At 45.3% G+C, this 21,016-nt stretch overlaps 1 protein-coding gene across 3 annotated transcripts in view; it reads left to right on the top strand.

Annotated features, from left to right (window-relative positions):
- Nucleotides 1–15,423, top strand: part of XPNPEP1 (X-prolyl aminopeptidase 1) — a 30,918-nt gene extending 15,495 nt beyond the window's left edge. For all 3 annotated transcript variants that reach the window (XM_071446117.1, XM_071446119.1, XM_071446118.1), the window contains 13 exons: nucleotides 390–471; nucleotides 1,408–1,618; nucleotides 4,307–4,396; nucleotides 5,707–5,757; nucleotides 6,864–6,922; nucleotides 7,630–7,707; nucleotides 8,216–8,287; nucleotides 9,880–9,940; nucleotides 10,795–10,864; nucleotides 12,004–12,177; nucleotides 13,007–13,083; nucleotides 13,758–13,856; nucleotides 14,898–15,423. In XM_071446117.1, the coding sequence (XP_071302218.1) occupies nucleotides 390–471; nucleotides 1,408–1,618; nucleotides 4,307–4,396; nucleotides 5,707–5,757; nucleotides 6,864–6,922; nucleotides 7,630–7,707; nucleotides 8,216–8,287; nucleotides 9,880–9,940; nucleotides 10,795–10,864; nucleotides 12,004–12,177; nucleotides 13,007–13,083; nucleotides 13,758–13,856; nucleotides 14,898–15,026 (1,253 nt within the window). In that variant the 3' untranslated portion in view covers nucleotides 15,027–15,423. The remainder of the gene's footprint in view (nucleotides 1–389; nucleotides 472–1,407; nucleotides 1,619–4,306; nucleotides 4,397–5,706; nucleotides 5,758–6,863; nucleotides 6,923–7,629; nucleotides 7,708–8,215; nucleotides 8,288–9,879; nucleotides 9,941–10,794; nucleotides 10,865–12,003; nucleotides 12,178–13,006; nucleotides 13,084–13,757; nucleotides 13,857–14,897) is intronic.
- Nucleotides 15,424–21,016: the final 5,593 nt, after the last annotated feature.

Below are 21,016 nucleotides of genomic sequence, written 5' to 3'. Positions count from 1 at the left end.
TTTGTAACCTTGAAGTTTTCTGGCTGTTACAAAGTGAGCTTTTATTGCATTGCACGGACCAGAAAGGGCAGACCCTACCTTTGGTACTCGTGTCCTTGTCTTTCCTTGCCTGTACCTGCTTTTTTCCAAGCCAGCCCTCCTTTAGAAATTTAACACCAGTTTAAACACCCGGGAGTGTTCATGCTGTGGTTCTGGTGCCATCTCCTGGCACAAATTTGGGATTGCCAGGAATGAAGCAGGCTGTGGGACAGCTGGGTGGGAGCTGGACTCACAGCCTGCACCCACGATGTCTCATTGCTTGCCTGTGTTTTTGTGAGATTATTTTTGGCTTTCTCTGATGTTGCAGAAGATGAACCAGGACTGTGATTCTTGGCGTTCTTATTTTTCAGGGCTTTTCAACCTCCGAGGCTCTGATGTCGAGTACAATCCTGTGTTTTTTGCATACGCCGTCATAGGAATGAACACAATCAGGTGCTTGTATTCCCTTCCCCAAGATGCATTTTTCTGGGGGAGAGCTGTTCTAGCCAAGTATTTGTCTTTTCAAAACCACCTATGCTTGGTACTTTAGTGTCCTTCCTGAGCTCTTTTGTCTCCAACACTCGTTACCCTCCTCCCCTGATCAGAGCTAGAGAGGCAGCCAAGAGCTCTGCTGCACTCCTCAGAACCTTGGCTGGCTTGCTGGGTGACCTTGGGCATGATGGCAGAGTCCTCTGTCTGTCACCCTGAGATAATGTTCAGGGCCTTTGGAGCTCTGGGTGAAATGTGGCTGGCCTGGACATTACAAACTTTAGGGAAAAGTCTAATTGCTGAGTCACTTCAAAACTGCAGGGACAGTGCAGGAAAGTTTCAGGGCTTATAACAGAAGGCTTCTTTCCTGTGACTGCCCCATATATTGAGCCTCAGCAAGCACAGTTCCTTTGGAGGCATCTGTAAGCTGCTACCTAGATCCATCTAAGGTAAAACCTAGCTGGGTGGGTGAGTACAAGCTGTATGAAGGTTGAGCTGAACTTTTCAACTCGGTGAAAGTGAGAGCAATGTGATACTTAGAACTACAGTAGCTTTTCTCTTTCCAGATGGTGCCCTTAAAAGTTAGAGAGAGGCTGTTACTTGCCTCTGTTACTTTCCTGTTTCAAGCACAGTGATGGGATGTAGCCATTTTGACTATGTCATACAAATAGAAATGCTATCAGCTCCTCCCTCTCATTGGGGTGGCACATCTTAATTTCAAGCTGGGATTTAAACTGTGTTAAAGCTGGTGGTTAAAATGACATAGGACAAAGTAGACTGCATAATTCATGATTTCCTTTCTCCCTAAAATGTTGCCAGAATGGTTTTTCCTTCCCTCCTTTACTCCAGCCACTGTTAGATGTTGTCTCACCTATTTGATCTCTCCAATTTGTTTCTCAGGCTCTTCATTGATGGTGACAGGATGATGGACCCAGCTGTGAGAGAGCACTTACAGCTTGACTCCACCCTGGAACCCGAGTTCAAAATCCAGGTGCTGCCCTATGGATCTATCCTGTCGGAGCTGCAGGCTGTTGGTGCAGGCCTCTCACCCAAGGAGAAAGTGTGGCTCAGTGACAAAGCCAGCTATGCTCTGACTGAGGCCATTCCCAAGGTCAGTGGCCCTAGCAGGGGAAAATGCTTTTCTCTTCTCTGCTCATTGTGGTTAGCAAGGGTGTTAATGAGGGCAGCTGGCCTCAGTTTCCCCTCTGCAAAACCCAATGCAGGCTGGAGCTTGTGCAGAAGGGACCCAGCCATGCTGAGGTATTGAGGGGTTGTTAATCCTGGGGTTGCTCCTGCTGGAGCTGCCCTTCCAACTCGCTAAGCCGATTTATCCAAAGAATTGTCAGCTTAAGATAAAACAAGTTCAGTGAGAGAGGGGAGGGAAGAGTCAGCAGGGTGAACTCAGGTCATTCTGCCCATGGGTGGAGCATCAGCCTCATGTGGATGAGCAGCAAGACCTGGGAACTTGCAGAAATTGAAGCAGGAAAGTTAAGCAGGACTTGTGGGAGAGTGCATTTGGCTTGATTTGAGTGTCTGAGGGTGGTTGCCTTTATTTAGTTCAGTGGCTTGAGGATATCAGGCAATATGTGATGTCCTTTACTGAAGGCAGGAGGGATAAGATGACAGTTGTTGTAGCAGGGAATCTTGTGAGGACACAGATAACCTGCAGGCACTGGTTGTCCATGCACTTAGTGCATCTGCTGAGGGACAGTTGTAGCATCAGAATAATTTCTGCACAGCCATACATGCTGTGTCTTGCTATCCTTTTGAACTTGCTGTCTGGGATTTCCTCTGTCCAACTAATATTCTAATAGCCATGAAAGATACCTGGGGAAGGAAGGACACAGCAACTGTGGACAAATGAGCTGGTTTCCATGCATCTTGTGTACATCTCTTGTTTGCTAGAGATCACATTCTCTGGAATACCATCCAGTTTATAGTGATGTCTAGTAACTAACAGACACTGTGAGTAAATACACAGGTTTTTGTCCCTGTCCAGGGTTAAATATTCAGACACCATCAGTTCTGTATTAGGCCTCCTAATACAGAATACTGACAGCATAGTGTCTATGGAGCATTCAGAATAAATTGTTGTTCTTTTGACTTCAGAGTAGAAAGCCCCTTGCTGCAGTTGCAGTCAGTGGTCTATCCCCAGTTTGGGTAAGCTGCTGTAGTTGATTCATGTACAGTATCCCTATGGAGAAGTACAGAAGGTCTGACCTAGAGAAAGGAATATAATGAGTTGGAGTGACATTATTCTGTGAGCACTGGAAGTTTTGGCTGGTTCTGAGTCATTACAGTGCTGCATGCCCTGTGTGCAATGGGGAGAGTACCTGCCTCAAGGAGCTCTGTGCAATAGAAAGCAGGCAAGGAGGACTGAAATGTCTTGATTAAAAGCCACTTAGAGAGTCACTGAAAGAGCCAGAGTTTTTCTAGTTCCTCCCTGGCTCTCCACCACTTCAAAGCACTCTAGGCCAGTTGCTCAGCTGGTGTGAAGAACACCAGTACTGGAAGTCCATCTACTGTCTGTCTCCATCAGAGCCAAATATTGACACTGGCAAAAATCCATTCCATTATTAAACACAGATCTGCAAACCCTTTACAGATTTGTTTATAGCTGCCTGTAAATATACTTTTCACAGAAGATTGATAGTACTTACCAGTATCTATAAAGGGCAAGCCAAACTAAGAATCTGACTATTTATTCTGACTGATAAAAGGACTTTTCTGACTTTTTGTGACTTCTTCTGTAATTTAGTTTCTGCATTATGTAGTGTAGTTGTTTTGCTGTTTTTAAGAATTTGGGAATTGTAAGCCTGTAGGATTTATGTGAATTTAGTCTTTGCAGAGGATCTACTGGGCCTTTCCTTGAATTTGAGTGATATATATTTGTATGCTGATGCATTTAAAGTAGGAAACAGCATGTTGCTTGGGCTGTGCTTCTGTAGGTGTCATCCCATCTCCTGATATATAATGGGTAGGGCAGAGAACTGGGCAAAAGACTTGGTTCTTTTTCTGATGCCAAATGTGAAGAGATTTGAGCAAGTCACCTCAGCTGGTGAATTTCTGAAGATGTGCTGAAACCAGCCAAGCATTCCTGCTAATCTAAGGACAGCTGGTGTTTGGGGAAGTGTGCAGTAGTAAGGGATCAGTTACTAGTTGTTAATGCAGGGTCACCCCATCCAAGCACAGGAGAGCTTTGTCTCAAACCACTGATGTAAGCTCCTTTCAAAACTGGCAGCATGTAAAGCTGAGCTTTGCAAGGGCCTTTCATGTTTCCTCAGTTCTTGATGTGTTTGTCAGAGCTGCTGATCATTAGCAGTGGTGGTGCTCAGTGTTTGGTACCTGGGCTGGGTACCTTTGCTCCCTGCTACTTGAGGGTGGCTGTCAGGTAAAAAATCAAGGTGTCTTTTAGGTCATTTCCACAGCCTAAGTTCTACCATAGCATCAGGGATTAGTGTTTCTCATTGGCCTCTAGGCCTTCAGTGTCCATCAGCAACAGGAATCTATGGCACATTGATATAGATATATGGTATTTAGGATATGCAGGTCTTCACCCTGCTTGACAAGCTGTTGTTTAGTTCTTTGGATTTCCCTATGGCTATTCTTCTTTCAGTCAGGGACTGTTTCTCCTCTCTGGTCCCCAGTGCACTTAGCTGACTGTTGGCAACCAGCATCTCACAGTGCTGAAGGTTGAGAGAGGCTGCCAAAGTACAAATTGTGGCCAGGCTGAGTTATTAAATCTGTAGGATTATGTAGTCTGACTAATCCACAAGTAATCCCTGTCCTTCTGCTGCAGGCTTACCGATACCTCACCCCATATACCCCCATCTGCATTGCAAAAGCTGTGAAGAATGCAGCAGAAACAGAAGGCATGAGAAGAGCACATGTAAGTGAAGCCTTGAGTGTCTCCTTGCACATGGCAACAGGTTTGCTTTACTTTAAGGGAAAGAAGTAACATTTTCCTTTCAGTTTTAATGTTTTGGATAAAAAGCAAATAAGAATTTGGATGGCAGGATAAAAAAGGTCTTCTGTCAGACATCTACTGCTGTTGAAGCAGGTTTTTTGCTTGTTTTGCATTCCCTTGAAGAACAACATTTGCAATAGTGTGAGGAAACAGCTTTGCTCTGTGGGAAGACTGTGCAGACTTGAGAAATGTTTTTTGCAGTGTGGGCCCTTAAAGGGATGTTGTTTCCCCTTTGCTAGTTCTGTTGTCTTTGTCAGTGGAGTCTTTAAATTGTTATCACTTGAATAAACACAGCCTAAATAACACACAGAAATTCTTCGACACATGGTGCAAAGATCAGGCCAAGATGTTCAGAAGCAGCCAGTGTCCTCAAAGCACTCTCTTAGTCTTGCCATCATGATACTGGAAATGAGGCTGATTTTCCAGGAAGCTTCATATTTTCAAGCAAGCAATGTGCCTGTGAGACAGGTTCATGGTGGGGCTGAACTTTTCTCTTGTTTATCTCCTGTTAGTTTTCAAGCAGCAGTTTTCACAATAAGAGAAATGTGCCAGTTGAAGCAGGGCTGACAGTTTTGGGCTTGTCCCATATTTTCTGCGGCTTTTTGGGAACCAGTACTTTCTATTTCAATGCTTTTCTCTCTCTATTAGTTAAAGGGAAGTAAAAATAGTTGTACTGAGAAGAGACACTTTGTCACCTGCCACCTGAGGACAAAATTGTGCCTTGTTCTTGTACACATCTCCTGCTTCTTGCCCCAACATGCTGCAAGCACGCAGAAAAAAAAGGAACAAAAATGGGGGTCATAAGGCAAGAGATCCAGAAGCTGTGTGACAGAGACTGTGTGGTGGCTGTGTGCCCAAAGGACACGTTCCCCTGTCACATCACCAGATGTGTCGTGTGGTTGCCTTCTGCCATCTGAGATGCAAGATCTTGGCTGCTAAAGGAAAATAGTCTTGAAAGTGATGTATGGGGTAAAGCCAGACTTCACACAGTAAGATATGTCCCAGCAGTAATTATTAACATTCTTTTAGCTCTCCAGGTAAATTTCCAGTGTTCATATTATAATATGTAATAATTACATGGTGCAAAACCTGAAAATACCTCTTGGATTATCTCTTAGTTTGTGTTTCTGAAACTTACAGGTTGAATGCTTTTGCATCAAAACCTGTTCATACTGAGGCTTGATAAATCTTCTCCTTCTCAATTGCCTTTTCTTGTGCCTATTCTAACACAGATTAAAGATGCTGTTGCCCTGTGTGAGCTCTTTAACTGGCTGGAAAAAGAGGTATTGTATAACTTTTTTTAACTTGAAGGTTCTATTGCTGTGTAAAATCATTCATTATCATAAACTTTGTTGTTAGTCTTTATAATGCCTTTACTAAAAGTAGGGAAACAGTTGGGCGTTTATCTGGTGGTTTGGGTTTTTTTGTGAGGATTTCAAACATGCTTTTGTCCAAGGCTGAATTTTTTTTTTTGAAAACATTCTCCCATTCATTTTATACAGACAAGTGAGAAATTACCTGAGCAGGCTTAGTGTAGTGGTAATGCTGTCTTGTGCTGATTTGGTAGTGTAAATCATGAAATAATACTCAGCTTCATACAATACTTTGGAGTTATTCTCATGATAATCAGTGTTGTCTGCCAGTATGAACAAATTTGGCATTTATGAATGGGAGATGCAGTGGAAATGGGATAAAAACAAATTATTTGTGTATTCACTGGGTTAGAAGTACTCAGTGGATGTGCAGAGTGCCAGGTGTTACACAGCAACTTACTAAGCCGTGCCACTGCATGTCTGAGTCTATTGCCTTTATTTATGGAGAAGGCTTGATGACTTCCAGAAGGTGCCTTTTTACATGTCTGAGTACCTCAAGAAGTCAGCCTCAGGGGTTATGAAACCTAGCTCTTGCCTTGCTTCACTTGTTTTCCAGTCCAGGGGAAGCTGGGTCACAGGTTTGAATTTATCAAATGCCTAAAGTAAAATTTAACACGCTTTGTTTTTTCTGCAACTGTTTCCATTCCTGATTTAACAGCATAAAATTTCTAACAGCATGGGCTGTTAAAGAGAACTATTTAAGCTTAGTGTCACCTGACTGTGAAGAGATGCTGCCTTGTGAGATGTTGCCTGTGCACATCTCAGTGAAGTTAGTACTGCACTAACTGCTCCCTAGTCAGGGTTCAGCAGTCCTGCTGTGACCATCTCCACTTCCTTCTTCTCAAATGCCCTGCACAATGTTGCTGGGTTTGTGTTTGTCATTACTGAGGAATGAGGACAGAAAACCTGGAAAGAAGCCACTTCCAGGGTTTCATAAGGCACAGACAAGACCCATTAAGCATTTAGGGTTTTCTTTGCTTGTTTGCACTAATCCAGCCCATGTTCTTGTCCACCAGGTCCCAAAGGGAACAGTAACAGAAATAGTTGCTGCAGACAAAGCAGAGGAGTTCCGCAGGTAAAAAGTAAATCTATTCTGAGGAGGTTTTCTGGGTGGCATTCTTTATCCATTGTTTTTATTTTATTCTTTAGAAATGCATCTCACTTGCAGATATATTTTAAATATATATATTTATATATAAATATATAAATTAATATTTTTCAAATGGATTTATTTGAAAACTTGAAAGAGTTGGGAAGAATTGGGTCTCTTGGGAAATACAAGTCCCAGCCCACTGGATCCTGTCCACTTTCCTTTTGAGATAGCAATGAGGAGTACTGCAGGTTAGGACACTTAAATACAAGGCAGTTGTTTCCTTACCACAGAGAAATGTATATTTCAAAGTCAGATTTCTTCCTCTTCTGATAGAGAAGGAGCACCATTTATTTTGAGAGTTACTCCCATGTGTACATCAGCAGGACCTCTAAAATGCCTTTGAGTAAATAAGTAACAAAGTAGAAATTGTTCAGCACATATATTCTTGGGTGATTTGGGTTGTGAATTTTCTTCCTTTAAGGAAAGAGTAGATCTGGAAAACAGCTGGCTGGGAGAAGAGGGCTTCAAATTGTACATTTCTTCTACCCAAATTTGCTTGTCTAGGTGGCTTTCAAGGCCAAGGGGAAGGCTGAGGTGATGTGAAATTGAGGATGGGGCCCTCCATGTGCCCTAGGTGCTTGGTATGCTCCTCTCAATTGTGTTGTAGTGATCACAATCTTTTCTTTCAGTCAGCAGAAAGACTTTGTTGAGTTGAGTTTTGCTACCATATCAAGCACAGGTCCAAATGGAGCCATCATTCACTACAAGTAAGAGAAACACAGCTTCTCCTTTCAACCTTCAGCAAACATGGTTGGAATGAGCTGTCTCAGTTCCCCATGGAGTCACAACAGAGTACTCCAGGGAGATGTTGCTTGCTATCTTTCTTTACTCCTTACTAAGTAAAGATCTTTCTCTGCTGGCAGCATGCATGTATTATGATGCTGATTTGCTCAGGGCCATAGGAAGGGGCTATTTTGGGGCTGGAAGTCTGGGAAGGATGAGTATGAAGTGCCACAACTGTTCTGAAATACATCCAGAAGCAGATGTTGAGGGCTATGCTGGAAGCAGCAAAGCTCTGTACTGTAGTGCCATTTGCTGTATACAAATCCTCTCCTCAGTATGATCCCTGGCTCAGCATGTGTGGGATTTCCATCACTGCCACAAGAAATCAGAGCCAGCACATCCAAGCTTGTAGTTAATATGGTTTCTGGACTGCAGATGTGGGCTGGAGACCTTAAAACTGTGGAACAAAACCCTTTGTGTTTAACTGCACAGGCCAGTTCCTGAGACCAACAGAACGCTGTCGGTGAACGAGATCTACCTCCTGGACTCAGGAGCACAGTACAAGTGAGTGCATGAGCTGAGCTGCCAGGTGTTCTTTCCCCATGACCTCTGCAGGGTCAGCTCACATTTGCCTTGGCAAGCAAGGCAGTGTGGAGGTTTGAGTAGACAGATCAGGGCTGCTGACAGGCCTTGCTGGGGTCAGGGACAAGATGTCAAAGTACAGTTCCCATCTGAGTCCCATCCATCGCCAGTGATGGGAGCTGTGCTTTAGCTGGTGGTTTTGGTATTAAGTTGCAGGAGCAGGGAGCAGGCCTGACTGCCCTGGCTTAGCCTTGGGCTGCCTACTCAGTAGCCTGCACAGCTGGGTGAGGCACCTGCCCTGCCAGGATCTGCCCTGTGGGCAGATTTGACTGATGTTGAGCTCAGGACAAGGTGGGGTGAAGAAGCAGGACAGCACTGCCCTCTCTGCCTTTTCAGAGAGACTCAGAGTCAGGGTTCCTCATCCCAGTGGCCTCTTGGGTATGTTTTTGGGAGGGAATCATGTCTGAAAACTCACTCAATGCTGTTTTGACAGTGCCATTCAGTGGCCTCAGTTCCTTTACTGTGGAACTCTTGACTCCATGGAAAATGAAAGAAGTGATGTTTTTAACCAGTGTAAATAGATGAGAAGTGGCTTGTTCAGGAAGATGCAGGACAAGCCTGGCTGCTCCTTTGAAATGGGCTTTGTCTTTAGAGCTATGCCTTTTTGTTATGTCAGTCAGGAAGAGCTTTGAAAAAGAACCATACAGACATCCTTTGATAAGATTTTTACAAGGAGATCTTTTTTCCTCCCCTCTGATGGCCTAATTAACGATTTCCTTAGTGCCACTATGAAAAGCAGCCCTTTGGATACAATGTAAGCTGGACATCAATGGCACTTACCACAGCATTGTGACAGGGATGCTTTGCTTGTCCCTGCTGAGAAGTTAAACCGTGAGCTCTTTGTGCCCAGAGCCTGTGTGTGCTGGGGAAGAGCACAGGGACAGGAGCAAGTTTCAAAGGGAACTCGTTATTTCAAGAGCCACTGTGTTTTTGACAGCAGGCTGAAAATGCTATTTGCAGAAGGAACTTAGAGCCAGTTTCTGATGTATTAGATTAACCCCTGTCCAAATGCAGGGTGATTTGCAGAAATCTTAGCACAAGACATTCTGAAGATGAAAGGGATACTATCCCCCCTTACACTTCCCTTTTCTGAGCTGGTAGCTGTCATTTTTGCACAAATGTGTGTTTTAAAGCTTTTTTAGTGAATCACCTTCCATACAAATAGGCTGAATTTGGCCTGTTCTCAATGGACAGGTACCTGTTGCTAAACCTCAAATTAGCATCGTTTTTATGAGCAATTTAGATTCTAATTTGGGAAGAGCTTTGGGGTGCTTGTGATTGAAAGATAGCAGTGTGAATTGTAAATCATTATTGCTACATCTGGGGCATTGTGTTCAGGAATTTTTGAGATTAGGAGCGGTTACATCATCAGCCTTGTGTAGCACAGAGCAGATGAGTTTATCCATTTATGAGCTTGGTTGGTTTGCTGCAGTGTGACTGGGTTTCCTGTGCATTCTCATTTTGATCTTTCTTTTCCCCCCATCCCTTTGGTTCCTGCATCTTTGCTTCTGAAGAGATGGTACAACAGATGTGACCAGGACAATGCATTTTGGCACACCATCTGCCTATGAAAAGGTAAGTTGGGATCACAGTGTGGTTTGTGATCAGACCCTTATTATTAGAGATGCTTAAATTAGTAATGTGCTCTATTGCTATGCAGTCAAAGTTCTCTATGGAGTTACCATTTATTTACCAGTATGTGGCAGCATTTGGATAAGGACTGAAAAGGAGACTGTCATACTTCAGACTTCCAAAACATAAACTGTTCTAGAGAACTGACACCTTTCTAACTTAAAATGCACAGCTCTCATCCTCAAAATAACACATTTCCTCTAAGAAATAAGAAAATCAGCAGATTGAGGATAAACATTACTGGTTTGTCCAGTAAGGGAGCCAGGGGGGTCTAATTTAATGCAAAGCTCAGTGTGTGATGCAAGGCTCCAGTCAGATTGTGCCTAGTGTATGATATAAAAAATCAGTCTCAGACTTACCTGAAAAGGTCTGTGTTCGAAATTTAGCAATGTAATTTTGTTTATTTTAAATTGCTTTTTAAACTTTTTATTAGTCTTAACTAAAACTAATTTCATTATTAAAGTTCACTTAGTGACAAAAATAAGCTGTAAGGTGTGCCCAGGAAGTAAAAGTACAGCCACAAAGAGAATCAGTCATGTAGATCAGGGGAATGCTGCTGCTAAACCTGCACTCTGAGTTTGTGATAGTCTCTCTGTAGTTACTGGAGAGGGATCTTCAGAGTGATCTAAACTCCTTCTGCTCATGGTTTGCTTTGGCATTACCAGCCACACAAGAGCATGAGCAAGTTTTTCCATATCCTTTGCAGTTGGCTACAAGATGCATCCTCTCTTTTCCTTCTTGGGGAATACGAAGCTTTTCCTTTCCCTCTTTACTTATGGCACACATTTCTTTGACAGGAATGCTTCACATATGTCCTGAAGGGACATATAGCTGTCAGTGCTGCCATCTTCCCAAATGGAACCAAAGGTGGGTTGGTGAGTTGGAGTGTTTTGACCTCTGAAGAACCATTAAGTGGTCTGATAACAATGTTATGATTGACAGATAGGCAGACCAGGCAGGTGTTGTTGTACTGTCTGTTTCCATCACAAGACTTTGGATTCTGGATTACTGATGCCTTCTGTCTCAGCATCAACCAGTGCTGAAAATTCTGAGGCAGGCAGTCTGAAGGATTTTGTAAGCGCTCTGTTTCTAGGGTGATAGTGACTTTCATCACTCAGTGGTGCTCTAACACATGTGCTTGGAGGTTGTCTTTATTCTTTACTAATGGCCCTATCAAAGTGAGAGGTCACTCTCCAGCTTCACAAGGACTGGCTAATTCTCTTCCAATTACTGTGGAATCTCTTGTATCAGTGGGAAAATATATGGGAATATGACACACAAAGGAGTTATTATTTTGTGCAGGAGAAGTAGTGACATATCATCCACTCTGGATGATATTTTCTCCCTGGTCACACCTTATACAAAACCAGCTCTTTTTAGAGATTTCTTCAAATTTGCATTCTTGGGTAGGTAAGGTAAAAGCAACAGCACAGGGCTATGAAAAACCCAAACTGAAACTGAAGGGTATCTGAATTTGGATGCATGGGCTTGGTGTCACATGCAGGCAACAGAAATTCTGTGCCCCCTGGTAGAAACTGTGTGAAATGAGTGGCCTTCCAGGCAAAAAAGCCTGGATTAGTCTGCCAAACACAATTGGCAGGTCTCTTAGTTTCAGTTCAATAAGTGCAGCTCCTTTTAAGACGGGTACTGAATTCTCTGTGGGACTTTTAACCATTAGATTCTTTCCTGAAAATGTCAGTAGAACAAGCAGCAGTGCAATGTTACTGTTACAACCATCTCTTGAAGACCTGTGTAATGGAAGAGAGAAGAGCTCTTCACCTGAGAAAGGGACTGAATGTCAGAATTGACAAATCTGCCCTGTAACTTCTAGCCATCCAATGACTTGATTTGTTTGTGGGTGATGAGGCTTTTTGAGGGGGTGGTGGTAGATTTCTTTTTTTTGCGGCTTTTTTTTTGCATGTTTTCCAGGTTTGAAACTTCAGCATGGTTCTCAGTGTCTCTGAGGGAGCCTGACTTGATTGAATTTTCTCCCTGTCTGTCTGCAGGTCACCTTCTAGACTCCTTTGCCCGCTCTGCCTTGTGGGACTGTGGCCTGGATTACCTGCACGGGACAGGACATGGAGTTGGCTCTTTCCTAAACGTGCACGAGGGTCCTTGTGGCATTAGCTACAAAACCTTTGCAGATGAGCCCTTGGAGGCTGGCATGATTGTCTCTGATGGTATTTAGCACTGGTGATTCTCTCTGGTCACTGGGGAGGGACCAAGCTCTTCAAGATGCAGAAGGAATAAATGTGACTGATGGAAAGGCTGGATCAAAAGCTCTGGGCCTGCCTCCTCAGCTTGCTGGTTTAGTTGTCATTTAAGCTGTCTAGGTAAAGACCCTCACATCAGCTTTTCACCTTCCATGAAGCACCTTTGCAGTGGGGTGCTGCAGGACTGCTCCCTGCAGCACAGCCTCAGAAGAGCTGTGCTGACCAGCTGGCTCTGGCATACTCTGGAAGAACTGGCTGCAGTACAAGGTGGACACCAAGCTTTCAGGAGCTAATCCTGTCTTTGCTATGGGCTATTTGAGGCAGCTGTTAAATCTTTGCATGCCTTATTCTTCCAGTAGTAAATTAACAGCCTGCTGGGGTTTGCTGAGAGACTTACATTCCTTCAGGGCTGCAAAGTCCTCTCAGGAAGTCAGGGAAACAGTCTCTAAAAGAGTGTTTTGAGGAAGGGGTTACCTGCTCATGAAGACATTAATATTTTCAGAGTTTCTGATATTTGAACACAAGTGTTCTGTGCTTTCTTGAATTCCAAGGAGATTCTGAAGCTTGAGGGCTGTCTGTCTTGTTTCTTCTCTCTTTGAGAACTTCTGCTGTCACCTTGCTCGGGGCTTCTGTGCAGATTTAGTAGCGTCAGAAATTTGCCTCTGTGGTTGCCTGATGTCAAGATTGCTTAGTGACTTCAGTGGACTAGAGACATAGAGGGGAAGCTTGGCCATAGGGGATAAGTACTTGCAGATTGCAGCAATGTGGCTTAGTTAATTACTGTCTGTTTCTGCAGAGCCTGGCTATTATGAAGATGGGTCCTTTGGGATCCGAATAGAAAACGTTGTCCTTGTCATCCCTGCTGAAACCAAGGTGAATGACCTGCTCACAGTGCACCTTTCTCCATGACTTGCTGCTTATAAATTACTGGAACTTGATGTGGGGCTATGCTGCAGACAGTTAAGTCCTACTCAAGATTCCTGGTCTCCAAAACCCCTTATTGATGAACACTGGTTCTAAGTCTCCCCTGATAATGGGAGCACAAAAGGCAGTTTTGCTTCTGCAGAGTTTCTATAGGTTGAAATGTGTGTGTGAGAGTTGTTATAAATTGTTTTCTGTCTGTGTGTTGAAGCAACTTTATTCGTTGGAGTTATTGCTGTAGATAGAACTGGTTGATCTCATGTTGGGATTTTCCTCTGTGGTAGGGAGCTGTCAGTGCAGTAGAAACAAAACTACAGGCAGATTTTGACATTATAGTTGCCAGTCTGGCTGGGTTATGCTTTTAGAAATACCAGACTGAAAATGATCATGTAGTCATCAAGCTGAAGTCCTGTACAATTTTCACCTTTAGAAAGGAACCATTAAAAGAAGTAACTAAGGTTTATATAAAGATTCTTTGTTTGAGCTTTAAGAAAAATGCTGTAAGTTGCTACCCTCTCATCTGAATGTTACCTTGGTTATTCTGTAGTGATGACATAACCAAGGAGTAAGTGTGATCAGGGTGGAGCTGTTTCTAAAACTGTACAATCTCTGTCTTTCTGCTGCAGTACAATTTCAAAAACAGAGGCAGCCTGACCTTTGAACCCTTAACCCTGGTTCCAATCCAGACAAAAATGATTGATGTTAATTTGCTGACAGAAAAGGAGGTAAGTAAAACAGGTTTGCATTGCCTTCTTTGCACTAGAACCAGCTTATTTTGTTCTGTTTGCTCGAACCACTGGCCACAACAGCCATTGTTCCATTTCATAGATCCAGAGAGCAATCCTGAGCACTCTGACTTATTTTTAAGCTTGACCCACTTTGAAGTGGGGGAGTGAACTAAACCAGCTTTTCAGACATCCTTCCAATCTATTTTATACGATGAAGACAGTGAGGATCCCACCAATTAATGTTGTTTTGGTAGTTCCCTTAATATGATACTTGCTGCTATCATCGCTTTCCTACTCCTGCCTTGATTTGCTTCTGGCAGTCGTCTGTCTTACCATGCTGTCTCCCCAAGGACAACAGTGATGACTGTCCTGTCTCATTGTCTGCATCTGCTTGTGACCAGTCCCATTCAGGCACACCCCTTTGCTCAGTACACATGAACTCTGAGCAGCCTTCTCTGATACCTGCTTAGCAGCATTTATTTCCTGAACAGCTTCATACTCTAAGCTTTCTGTTTAAGTCTCCCACTACCTTCTCCATGGCATATTTCATCCTGTTTTTCTACTATACTCCTTATTTTACCTCAGCACATCATCCTTTTTGCATTTCCATTTGCTGAATAGGGCTGTGAAGGGTACCAAGATCTGCCCTAGGGTTACCTGTTCAGATCAATAGAGCAGCTTGTGCCTCAGGAGTGCATTGTCCAGTCACAATTTTGCAAAGCCATTTATTAAGCTGTGCCAAGGTAGCTATTCAGACTTGCTGGAGGCAGTGATTTGCAGAGACTTTACTTGTCAGCTGAATTGACCCTTGGCTCCTCTGAAAGCCCAGGACGAATTCCTTCAGTTCCTACCCTCAAATGTACAAGTCACTTCCACATAATAGAGATGTGTCTCTTCAGGACAGGATCCCAGCCCAGCCTAACAGCTCAGACCCAAAGAGCACAAGGGCCTACAAATGTTTTTGGCTATACATAACTTGTAAGGTCACGAACTCTCCTCTGTGCTCATGCTGAATATCCTGCCCCTCCGTTTCTGCAGCGGAACTGGGTGAACGAGTACCACCAGAAGTGCAGGGACGTGGTGGGAGCAGAGCTGGAGAGGCAAGGCCGGCACGAGGCTCTGCGCTGGCTCCTCCGGGAGACGGAGCCTCTGGCCCCAGTGCAGTAGCACCAGGACAGCTCCGTGTTCCCATCACCTGCGTCTTCCTGGAGCCTGGCACCGCTGGGAGGATGTTCTTCAATGAGCATTTGGAAATCAGGAAGGGATTTTGTGAAGTGTTTCTTGCCCCACTGCACGTGCGGGTAACGCGGGGCTGAGGAGGGTAACTGTCTGAATAAGTGTTTTGGGGGGAGGGGTTAAGCATAGAAAACAAACAATAAATAAGCACGTTGCCTTTGAAACAGAGGTCTTATTTCAATAATGGTTCTAAGAGGCAATACTGGAATATTTTATACTGTCTGGTTTTTCACTGTGAAAACTCAGTATTTTTGCATACTTGGGTTCCAGTTGCTAAGATGTTACCCACACAGCAGGACTGATTACTGAATAAAAGATTCCAATCCACTGTTTGCTCCATCTGTCTTCTCTTGCAGTCAGTGATGTATGTGTTGGGTTTGGCAGCTTGAAGAAGGACAGGAACCTCATCTTTCCACCCTTATGTGTGCATCTAACTCAGACAGGGAAAAAAATATGTTTAGGACTGCCTGGTTCCAGGCGCTGGGCAGAGGTTATGGAGAGAGCTGGCAGGAGCAGTTATTTCTGATTTGTGACAGGTCCTGGAAGGATATGGAGACGCTCGGCAGAGGTTTGTGTGTGCAGAATGCCTGGGCCAGTACTTCTGTCTATTGTTATGTCTTACTGAGTGCTCGTATAGCCTGTGGCAGTGCAGGATGCGTGGGCAGTATCACGGAATTGCAGCTCTTCCTGGACACAAAGCAATTAGTAAATTAAAATAAATAAATGTGCCCACAATGGACAGAGGACGAACTCCGCGGCGGGGGCAGCGCGGCCGGACCGGGCACAGCGACACCTGGTGGCCGAGCGAGGCAGTGCGGGCTGAGCGGTTCTTGAGGCACTGCCGCGCTCGCTGCAAGTGTTCGATCAAAACTCCAGTTTTGATCAGTATCAGATAATAAAGGAGCAATCGGGAACAGCAAAACGAATTCCTGATCTTTCAAAGGAATTTTCTGAGCAAATGGAAATGTTTGTGTACATAGTTTTCTTTCCCTCTTCCCCCCGCCCCCAGCCGCTTTTTTCCAAGGAGGTGATAAAGCAGAGGTGCAACAAGTGCTTTAAAAGGTCAATATCACCTCCCAGCCACTGCAGACAGGTACATGTATTTAAATAATCAAGTGATTTCTCACCACCCGCTGGAAGCAGCAGCTTTCAGCTCAGCTGTGTCTGCGGAAGGTGTCTCACACCTCAACCCCTCCCAGGTGTTTAATGAGGCTGTGCTGCCAATTAGAACGGGAAGTGGCGGCACATCCTCATCAGACGTCTATTAAGCCTCACCTTAATACCCTCTCTGCCGAAGGAGCCTGTTACCCGTGGCTACAGGGTCAAAGGACAAGGGAGGGATCTCCGCACAGGCTGAGTCTTTCCCCGAAAATCCCCGTGTTCGCTGGGGCTGAGCTCGGGCCCCGGCAGCCCCGCGCTGCAGCCTCCCCCGGTCCCTGGAGCTGCTCTGCAGGGCAGGGCGGGGGGCTCCGGCAGACTCTGCTGCTCGCTGCAGGCCTGTGGGGAATGCGCTGCTCACCCGGGCGTTCCCGAGGTGATTCGGCATCCCGGATCTCCCGGCAATGACCCGGCCGGGAAAGGTTCAAATGTAAGGGCAGCTGTTTCCACAGGAAGGTGGAAGAGGAGGATTTCTACCAAACAGAGAAACGCAGAGGCCAGGCATGCTTTTGTCCCTGTAGCCCAAAGCCAGTGTGGCTGGCGTGGACACTGGTGTGAAGGGGGAGCACAATACCAGTAGGAATATTCTAGGTTTGAATAGCCTTATTAGACCTTTTCCCCACCTCAGTATGCTCCTTGCAGCCAGATGCCACCCTGGGGCCATTCCCACACAGATCACAGAAATTCATGGCTCGTTCCCATCCCAAAGCACAGGGTCAGAGGTAGGACAAGCCATACTTGTGTCCTCCTCTGGGCACCAGTCCTGGAGCCTCAGCAGATCCCTCTCCCATTCACTCCCCAGCCCATCCTCCCTCACCACACAGCCCTGTGGGCTTGCAGGGAATCTGACACCAACCCTTGGTCACAGCTTGGAGATCTGTGCCCCTTTCTCGGGTTTGGCACCTCAGCAGGGGCACACGGTGACAGGGCAGGGCTGCTGACACACATCCCTAGCTAAGGCATTTATCTCTCTCCCTATTCACTCCTTGAAAACACAGCTGCCTTTTGTATCCTGTCCTGTCTGAGCTTTAGGTTTCCAATGGAAATTAAACTTGGATTCTCTTCTTTTCCTTTTATCAGGTTTTCATTTATTCCATTAGTGCCTGCTTTCCCTGAGTGGTTTCTCCCTTCCCCTCTCCTGGTCAAAGAAAGAAGTTAAGGAAGAGAGGAGCAAGGATAAAATTGAATGGAAACCAATGCCAGGTTTAGGTTTTATTTTTTATGAACCATCCACAGAAATAGCCACAAAATTATGTTCTTCAAATGAAAAAAAATATTTAATTCTGGTAAAAAAAAAAAAAGTCCATAGCGGCTTTTGTTGTTGTTGTGGGGAAGCAGGAAGGAAGGAAGGAAGGGGCATTTTCAATACAACATACTCAATGTTCTATTTTCAAACCATTTTGTTTTGCAGCACTTTTAACCTAGTGGGCATCTTGCAGCTTTAGATCATGCTGCAAAGCACATTTCTGAGCTGTGAGATAACATCCCCTGCAGGGGTGTTTGTGTGTTCAGCCCATCCAGTCCTATCCCTGCACCAACCCAGGAGCTTGGTGGCTGTACCTCATCACCACCACCACCACATGATCCTGTTTGTACCCTTGGGACAGGACCTCAGCAAATGCAAACTATACTCAAGGTCCATGTGTGGCCACCCTGCTTTATGTCACCAGAGCACTGGCCTCTCTGTCCCCTTCCCAGCTGTTTGTTAGTGTTTGTGCTAGAAATTTCCAGCTACACTATTGCTGAGTTCAGGGGCTCTGGAATTCTTTGTTCCCTTGGACTCAAAATGTTACAGCAGGAGACAGACCTTATTTGCCAATGAAGGAAAACCCACCTCAGCTCCACAGTTCCATCATGAATCATGATGCACACATTGTTGGTGTGCAAGGCTTTTGAGGCAAATAAACCATTTCTCCTTGAGCAGAGGGATCATTCATTCATCACCAGGTACTTGTGCTCCTTGCCTCCATAGGCAGGTGACTGCTTGGCTTCTCCAGTCACCCCTTCTTCCTCCTTCTGTGTGTATTACCTTAGGTGTGCTTGGTAGCAGTAAAAATCAGTTGTTTTTAACGTAAATGGCTTGTAACTGACCTGTAATCAAACCCCCACTATTGTTTGCGTGAGTATTAAATGGTCACTTCCCACAACAGCTGTTGGAGCAAGTTTTGATTTACAGTGGTAGAAAGAAGAAAACTTCTGAGAACACAGTCACTGAGGGCCTCCTCAGCAAATCCATCAAACCAGCCTGATGTGCTGGCTGCACACAGGAAACTGATTGCCCAGAAGCACTGAAGGGCTGGGGGTGTTGTGGGGTTGGTGCTTGTTCCTGTGCTTCCTTCAGCAGGGGACAGTGAGAGCCAGGTGGTGGGAGCAGCCAAATATCAAAGCTCTCCTGGGCATCCGGAGATCCTTTGCCACTTCTGCTCCTCAGGAGTCTCCTTTGGGTGGCCTGAGGCAGAGGACAGCATGGAGCACTTTGGAAGATATTCATGGCATGCTGAATAAGGCTGTGTGGTCATTCAGGCAATGGACAAAACCCCCACCTGCTTGTTGTCACTTGATGCCTGCAGAGGCCCTGTCTTTGCCCAACACCATTTCCTTTTGGCACTCACTGGGGTCACTTGGCTGCTGGTTCTAAGGATTGTTGACATTGATTTTTGTTGACTTGTAGCAATTCACACCTTGTTCCTGGAGTCCTCTGGCCTGTTTTTGGAGAAGAAACTGCAGGCCTGGACATCTGGCAGTGGTGTCTGGAGATCAGGAGTTAAATAACTTGCATGGTGTCACTGCCCTCAGCTTGTTTTACATGATTAGGACAAAACTCCCCATGGCTTTGGATGTAATAAGAAAAAAAAATGAAACAAGAACCTCTGGAGGGTAGAAATATGAACTGTGTTAGTGCTTAATTAAGTTGCCTATTAACAGTTGTGTAGTGGCCTGGAAGAATTTTAATGTACCAATTAAAGCAAGGAGCTATCTCCTCGGCTTTCCACCACCTCTGGGGACGCTGTCAAGAGCAGGGAGCTTGCAGATCAAGTGTTGTTTATTTTGTTGCTTCCAGCTTGTTAAAAATTGTTCTAAATTTGGGAAGTGGCGGATGCCCGTGGATGTGTTTGCTTCCACGAGGCAGCAGTGATGTCTGTCTGATGGGGATCCACATGGTAAAGGAGCAGAAAAATGCTGTCTGACCCCATAAACCCCCTCCTGTTTCTTAGGGTTCCTCTGAGTTGCTGCAGGAGGAGGAGGGGGCTGGCAGCCCTGGGGTAGCTCCATGCTGACAGTGGGGTGTGCTGGTTTGGCACAACCTGGACATCTGGTGTGCCAAGTTATCCTCCCAGTTCCCTGGCTGTCCCAAGCTATCCTGCCAGTTCCCTGGCTGTCCCAAGCTATCCTGCCTGTTCCCTGGCTGTCCCAAGCTATCCTGCCTGTTCCCTGGCTGTCCCAAGCTATCCTGCCAGTTCCCTGGCTGTCCCAAGATATCCTGCCTGTTCCCTGGCTCTCCCAAGCTATCCTACCTGTTCCCTGTCCCATCACTGTATCAAACCTTTCAGAAGTTTCCCCCTGATTTAAGCCACAGGGATGGGGGTTCCCCCTCCAGTCTTGTGTGAGGTGGTCAGAGTGTGGCTGCTCTGATGCCTAAAATGGCTCTGATTTACAGCCAGAAGGTACTTAAGGCTATTTTAGTGCCAGCAGATGTCAAACTAAGACATATCAGCAGACAGAGAGAAATGCATTTTTTAAAAAATTAATTTAAATTGCTTGTATTTTACTGGCCTGAGGGCTTGTGAAGGTTGCAGGGGAATTGGTTCATCAGGGCTGCCCACTGCCATGGGCTGCTGAAGAAGTGTTGCTCTGCTCTCACGAGACACCATGTGCACATCTTCCATTCTCACATGGCATTTGAATTTAAAAAAATCCATTTCTGTCCATTTTGTGTGTCCCTGTGGATGGATGGCTCGCTCTGGTTCCTGGTGTCAGGGCAGGATTTTGCTCACAGGGCCTGAAGGTGGATGGCCTCCCACGTGTGTGCTTGGCTGTGAGCCCTTCCTTGCAGCTCTCAGAGCCTGTGACTGCCACTCACCAATCTGCATTGGGCTGATCCTGTTTAGGAACAAGGCTGGGGCCAGCATGTTGTAAACATCTTCCAAACATGACCCAGCTGAAGGGTGCCTGCTGTGTCCCTTTGGCATCCCCCTGCCACCCCAGCATCCTGTCAGGCTTTCCTGGCTGGGCATCTCTGGAGCTGGAGGAAGTCCCCACTCACAGCCAGCTGGCCCTCTGTGCATCCCCTCTCCTGCACAAATGCTGCTGTCCCCTCTGTGGGAGCAGACAGTGTCCTTTGCTGCCATCTGCCTCTGGAACACATCTTCCCATAAACACATCTTCCAACAAACACTACCACATTCCTCTTGAGGCCTGAATACAAAATGAGCTGGGGAGTTTCAGACAAATGTAGCAATAGCTTGGAGCACCGTGGTCTTCCAGGAGGGGATTTAAGGGGCTTAGAGTGGTTGTGAGAATATCTGTGCTTCAATCCAAACAGGCAGCTCGGTAAGTGCAAAGTTGAGGAATGTGTCCTCTTCTCCTTGTATTCTATTAATATTTAGGGCTGGGCTTCAATTATTCATTCCTTCAGGGTGTGCTTTTATCATCTCAGTGCTATAGCTTTAGCTTGTGCACTGTCTCTGGGCATTCAGAAAAGACCTTTTCATAGTATTTGTGAAATTTCATATCTGAGAGGCCTTTTGCAAGCAAAATGTATG

This window comes from Agelaius tricolor, unplaced genomic scaffold, assembly GCF_023055355.1.
Source record: "Agelaius tricolor isolate 1412-34295 unplaced genomic scaffold, bAgeTri1.0.p SCAF_22, whole genome shotgun sequence".
Lineage (NCBI taxonomy): Eukaryota > Metazoa > Chordata > Aves > Passeriformes > Icteridae > Agelaius > Agelaius tricolor.
Note: the sequence above shows the minus strand (reverse complement) of the source record. Positions and strands in the feature narration are given on the sequence as shown.